We start from the raw sequence: 7,032 nt of genomic DNA, 5'->3' as shown, positions 1-7,032 counted from the left end.
TGCAGCTACCTTGGGACAGACTACCATGTTTTCATGCCATCCATCTCTGGATTGTGACTTTTCTTTCGGAGGTATTATAGTAAACTCTGATGCCATTCACCATGCATGTGGTTTCCTCAGGGTTTTGTGTTCGGTCCATCACCGTTTACACTGCAAACAAAAGTGTCTCCATCTACAAAAAGGCAAAACCTTATAATTTAACCTTACATGATACCTCAATAAAGGGACTTATGGACTATGAATGACTGATACATGTACAAGCAAAATTTAAAGAAATAGGAACCTGCTGCAGACACAACTTGGTGCTAAATATGGACAAACATTTTCAGCGGTCATGTCTTCGACAAACACCAGTCAGCATCAACAACTCTGCTTTTGAGAGAGTCGCTGTGTTTCCATTGACCATCAAATTAGGCTAAATGTCATTAACAAAATGAATTTGCCAAATGGAAATATTACGTTTATCGATAAAAAAGTTTTTACAGTCTGGTGAGGTGTATTTTTTTTGGGTGCTATCTAAATTTGTTTTGTTTTTTGTTTGTTTTTTATACTTAATAATGCCAGAGGGAAATTACTTCTCTGCATTCAACCAATCCCCTTGGGGAGCAGTGGGCAACCATTGTGCGGCGCCCAGGGAGCAGTGTGGGGTTCAGGGTCTTTTTCAGGGAGCCAGAGTGGCAGTCTGTGGGAGTGGGGGATTTAACTCACAACCTCAGGATTCAAAGCCCTATGCCCTAACCACTAGGCCGCCACTCCCCAAATTGGTATATTTCGCAAAACAGCAATAGAAACACTTTTTTGCATCACACAAGTGAAGTGATCACCAGCTGGACCTTACTGTTTAAAAATGAGGAAGAAGAATGGAATAGGTTGGAGCATGATGGCACCCTCTAGTAGCCTTGTGAGACCATCCTGATCTCGCGAGCTTTCAAGGTTTCACTCGCAGATCAGTCTGGAGACTCTCCGTTAAAGAAAATTTGGAGCCGTTCACCAAATGAACGTCCAATCAGCGTTGGCTTTGAGGCGGGTTGAGGTGTGACGCAACGAGAAGCTCGACAGTTCAGTCTAACGAACATGGCAGCTTATGCAGGTCATAGTATTTCTGTAAAAGTTTTTGAATTGAGAAAGCTTCCTGGAGAGGTAGCGAAACGTCTTCAAATCTTGAAAACCAAGTATAGTGGATATTTTTTGAATTTTTACGGAAAAACATGGCGGCTTCAGCCAAAGAAACTAGCGTTAGCGTGGCTATCGAGCAACGAGAAGCGCGACAGTTCAGTCTAAAGAACATGGCGGCTTCAGCCGATGAAACTAGCGTTAGCGTGGCTATCGAGCAAGTTTTATCGGAATTACAGAGTATTTCTTCACTGAAAGAAGAGCAAAACACTGCTCTGGAGGCTTTTCTCAGAGGAAAAGATGTTTTTGCTGTTCTCCTGACTGGTTTCGGCAAGAGTAGCCCGGCTTGGGGTTGTGTTTTCGTCGTCGCTCTGTTAGTACGTCATATGCTTCGTTGATCTGATTGGTTTATTTGGCCCGTCTATCACCAACATAGGCCAATCAGCTAACCAGTATTTTCGCCCCTTCCCAAAATTACTTCAACGGAAGGTTTCCAGATGGATATGCGGAGCAAATCCATCTGGCGGAGTCAGGTTAACCCTCTAAAGCCGTGGCTGAAATACGGAAAAAATAAGGACATATCTTAAGTGTTTACATCAGCAGTTTCTGCCATGTTTTGTTCATAGTTATCGTGTGAACAAACGTATGCAACTCTAACCATATTTGCTTTATAATAGAAATACCGCAACTGCAAAACTTTGCATAATTTTGTGCACATTTGTAAGGGAGACTCAGCTAGTGGAGGGTATTGATTTTGTCAGACTACAGATCTCAGATGACCACATCTGGTAGATGAACAAGAATGAACAATTGAAACTGGCTCAGATGAGATTCCTGACCTGAGGACACTGAACCAATAATTACTGTGTGGAGGTAATTTTTTGTAAGGGTTGGTTCTCCTGCTGCTAAAAGGTAGAAAAGATGGCCATGTGGAGGAGCTGAGAAGGTCCTTGCAGCCTCATATCCTTTGTCCTAGATAGGTTTCAGAGACACTGTAGGGAAAGGATTCATTGTCTGAACTTCCTGCCATTAAATCAGAAACAGCTTCCTGGTTCTGTTGCTGAAAGGCTGAACTGCTGTTACAGCAGATTTTACTGCAGTGGAGTTGCTTTTGCTGTGAACTATTTGAAATTGAAAATCCTTCTTACATGATATTCAGTATGAGAATACTTTTCATGTTCTTATGATTCTATTAGGTCTTTATCTCTACTGTCCTGAATCAAGTTATTCTCTCCAGACCCCCTGTTGTTTCATTCAGCGTTCGTTTCTATCAGGCATACAGTTTAATCTGAGATACTGTAAAAAAAAAAAAGCTTTTTCATATAACTTTACAGACAGCGTCACAAATGAACTGAAATAACGTGTTTGAAAATCCATAATAATCTGACTGAGGTTGTGTAACAAACATTTCAGTGTGTGAAAGAGCTTAGATGAGGCAAATTTAATTTGTTTAGTGTCAGGATGTTCATCTGGAATCTGTGTTTGAGTTCACTGTCACAATAATCTTCAATAATTTAGTCTGATGAATAACAAAGAACAGAATAATTGTATTCTAGTGCCTTTAAACTCAGTCTGACACCATATTATGCTGATGGACTGCAGATTGTTATGTATAAATTCACAGCACGAGGCTAGGTTATTAGCATAGTTTTTAAAATAAGGTCAAGTAAAGGTTTTTGTGCTGAAAATAATCACAACAGCATTTTAAGCCATGATGAATAATGAGAGTACATCAATTCAAAGATATTAAAGTTTTGTCTCACTGAACGGGATTGATAAATGATTTAACTCCCAGCTGGAAAAGTACAGAGTTTATATCAACTCGTCAAGGGCATAAATAATCCAACTTTGATTGAACCTTTTGCTTCCATGTTTGGGGAAAAAAAAAAAAAATCCAGGAACCAACCTCTTTGAAAAAGATTTTCAAATTTACAGAGGGTAAAATGAAAAGATAGCAGCTATAAAATATTTTGTAAAACATCTTTACAAAGTTGCAGAGTATGGAGGATAAAAAGTTTAATTGTGGCACTTTTTATTAGTGACGTGGTTTTAATTAATGAATGACACATTTATTTATTTAATTCCAACTTTAATTAATTATTGACACATTTAATTATTTATTTAATGCTGTATTTATTTATTTAATTTTGGCACTTTTTATCCTCCATAGCACAGGAGCCATCATCGGAGCTTCAAACACGACTGTTACTGGATGTTTGACCACTGCTAATATAAAGAAGGCTGAGTTCATCAAAAAAAAAGTTGGTTCCAAAGTGGCAGCACAGCAGAGCAGTTCTGGAGCACTGTTACCTTGCTGTAACAAGGTTCTAGGCCTAATTTTCAGCTTGGTGTATTGATGCATCAAATATAAATGTTGTTCTTTGGGATGGATAGGTAAAGGAAGAGTATCTGAAAGATTGAGAGGTGAGTTGCAGCTTTCATGTATGGTGGTGGTAGCATTATGCTAAGGGAAAAGTCTGGTCATATTCAGAACTCAAACTTCTGAAAGTACTTTAAATAGTAAATAATTTCACACTGTTCAATAAATGATAAGTGTTTTTAATTAAGAGCAATTTATTTTAAATGTGCTTTACCAGAGACATCAGCGTTTGTCAAAGAACACTACTGCCACCTACCGGTTTGTGACGTCACAGTGCGGTATCGGCTATCGATCAAGTCCCAATGTTGTATCTGGTGTTTGTCACAATGCACTATTATCAAAGTCATCTTGAAAACATTCCCCTTTGAAATGTTGGCTACATATTACGTGGTTCTTCTCTGGCCAGAACTTCAACGGCAAATCCTCCCTCTTCAAGTTGGCAATCCAACGACAAACCCGTCCGTGGAGGATCGTGAATGGGAAAAGGTGAAATAACAAGGGGGGGAGAATGGCGCTAGGCTAACCGCACCGTGACGTCACTGCTGGAAGATGTCAGGATTGAGGTGTTACTATATTTGGGTAAAAATGGCTGCTCCCAGACTCAGTGATCGCGACAAATATTATTATTTTTGATTTTTTTACTGATTAATGCTGAATTCATTATAGTAATTATAATATTATAATTACTGCGAACGTATTAGTGATCCATTGATTATTCCTTGCTTACCAGACTTTTTCTTTAAGTTTGAAGCAGATAGAGGTGGCTAAAATAAAAGTTTTGAAGTGATCCTCACTTCAATCCTCTTTAAAAAATATGTGAGCAATGCATAAAAGTCTGATCCATGACAGTAAATCAACCTATTTATTTCAATTCTGGTGTTTTTAACCATAAGTAGGAAGCAAATATCCTGCTAGATTTAAGCAGAAGTTTGCTGATGACTAAAAAAACATGGTTAGTCTCTAAAACCATTAAAATTTCATTTGACCAATAATGGTTGGAGTTGTATGAATATATTAGAGCAGGGTTTCCCTGTCCTCAGGGCCCACTGTCATGGCCCACGTGTTTTACAGTAGATGCGTCTCTGTTCAAACACACCTGATACAAATGATTGCATTTACTCCTCGGCAGCCTTGAAATGTTTTAAAAGCCTGTTAATTACTTTTTCATTCAGGTCAGGTGTTTGGGGGCAGGGAAACGTGTAGGACAGTGGGCTCTCAGGACAAGGGTTTAGAAACCATGTATTAGAGGATAGTTTCGACCACATGCTTATCATAAAAAGCAGTTTTTTTTCATACTTTGTCATCCAATTACTACCCTTCTATTTCAATTAAGCGTCAAATAGTTTAATCATCCACCCTACAAAAAAAACCAAACAAAAAAAACAAAACAAGGACAATCCACCTGCAGAAGTATGAATAAAATGACATGGCTCCATGATGAATGCATATAAGCTGCACAATTAATAGCGCTGGGGGCAATGTCTGCATAATTACCCATGGTGGGGATCCAGAGCTATGGCCCGGGGCTCGCTCAGGTCAGAACTGATGAGAACGCGCCTCTTGGTGCCATCCACTGAGGTCACAGAGATGGATTTGTCTCCTGAGTCGGTCCAGTACAGGTTGTGTTGGAGCCAGTCCAGAGCCAGGCCCACCGGAGTCTGCAGGGTTGAATCCACCAGTGGCACCTGCTGGGAGGGGTCGCTGGCCTCGTGGATGAAGGCGCTGCAGGGAGCGAAGGACAGGGATGGAGATTATTATCTACAATAAACGGAGAATGTCTTTTGGCACACGGGTTGGACAAATCTCTTAAAGATAAATAAAAACATACTCTATAAAAGGAGCACGGCACATTCACTGTAACTTACAGATTTGTTATGATGGCAGCTAATACATATATGGAACACAGCCACCCCGAATATTCCCACCATGCTGGAAAGTCAATAAACAGCAGAGAATGAGGTCACTGTGGGAGTTACTGTACAGCCTTGGGCCAGCCTGAGCAGGTTCATACAGAGGTTACAGTCCTTCTTAGGTAAATCACCTGTCAGAACAGACAAGACTTCTGGTCGCTAATTATTTGGTCATAGCAGAGAGGGAAAGTAAGGGCAAAGCAACGCTGCTTCCTAGCAAGTATTTCAATTTTAGTTTCTCCAGGGAGGTGGTTCTTTTAATGTCTGCATTATAAAACGAGAACAGCGCTCCAATTAGAAGGCTCTGGGGGATAAAATATGGTTTGGTTAACAAAAAGGGAGAAATGAGCAGATTCTCATTATAATCAAATATACATAAATCTCACCAAACAACATCCAATAAAACGGTTCAGCTGTTTATTTGCATCCTAGAGAATTTATGGTGGAAAACTCTTAGTGCTGACATTATTATAAATCTAACAATATCAACTAGAACAATATAAGTACAGTTTATGGTTTGAAAATGTATCCCAATAACCCAGCTGTGCAGGTTTGTCAGATAATTTAAGTGCGTACATAACAGCCAGGTGTTATTTATCAAATGAATTGTTAGAAGCTAGAAGGTTTTGCTCTCTGCTGGATTTGTTCATACAGGTGTGTGTGAAAACAAGGGGGAACAGCAGCAATGTCAGGAACATCTAGGCTATCTCTATTAAACAGTTTAAAGACACTCCAATAAGAGATGTATACCAATATCTGATCATTTTTTAGAGATTAAGATGTTTCTTTAACATCTATCATTAACGGCTTCCTGCCCAATGACGTGTTAGTTATTGACCCCAGGTACAGGTTTTACTTTATGTCATGTGTTTAAAAGAAGGCAACATTAAAAGACAAGTGTTTGCTTTTTAAAATGTAATTATAAACCCATTTAATATAAATTTGTGAATAACAGTTACAATTTAACACAAGCATCAGTTTTTTGTGTCTAAAGCCAAACTATGAAAGCCAAATAACCTGTTGTGGACATTATAGTTAGGGGGACGTGTCATATACACTTCCTGTCAGGTCAGGATGCAGGAGAGCTGAACCCTAACTTTTAACGAGAGTCAATGGGCAAAGATTTTTGCGTCCTAGGGTGGAAAAACGTCACCAATCGGACTAAAAATGGAATGATGCTTTACTAGTCATTAAAGATTAAATATGTATCTTGCACATCTAAAAAAATAACCTAGGTGGGTTTGCAAGGGGTGCTGGTGCCTATCTCCAGCTGTCTACAGGCGAGAGGCGGGGTCTACCCTGAACAGGTCGCCGATCCATCGCAGGGCAACACAGAAACAGACAGGACAAACAACCATTCAAACACACTCCCACCTAAGAGGACTTTAGAGAAGCCAATTAACCTAACAGTCACGTTTTTGGACTGTGGGAGGAAGCTGGTAGCCTCATGAGACCATCCTGTTTCACTCGCAGATCAGTCTGGAGACTCTCCATTAAAGAAAATTTGGAGCCGTTCACCAAACGAACGTCCAATCAGCGTTGGCTTTGAGGCGGGTTGAGGTGTGACGCAACGAGAAGCACGACAGTTCAGTCCAAAGTCCATGGCGGCTACAGCCGATGAACCTAGCG

General features: G+C 39.9%; 1 protein-coding gene across 3 annotated transcripts in view; it reads right to left on the bottom strand.

Moving 5' to 3' along the window:
• The window catches only part of lrp8 (LDL receptor related protein 8), a 152,517-nt gene that overhangs the window by 18,684 nt on the left and 126,801 nt on the right, over nt 1-7,032 (bottom strand). For all 3 annotated transcript variants that reach the window (XM_015373009.1, XM_015373011.1, XM_015373010.1), the window contains exon 11: nt 4,988-5,215. In XM_015373009.1, coding sequence (XP_015228495.1) covers nt 4,988-5,215 — 228 coding nt within the window. The remainder of the gene's footprint in view (nt 1-4,987; nt 5,216-7,032) is intronic.

The sequence above is a fragment of the Cyprinodon variegatus genome, unplaced genomic scaffold, assembly GCF_000732505.1.
Source record: "Cyprinodon variegatus isolate N-32 unplaced genomic scaffold, C_variegatus-1.0 Scaffold79, whole genome shotgun sequence".
Lineage (NCBI taxonomy): Eukaryota > Metazoa > Chordata > Actinopteri > Cyprinodontiformes > Cyprinodontidae > Cyprinodon > Cyprinodon variegatus.
This window is presented reverse-complemented; position numbering and strand designations above follow the sequence as displayed.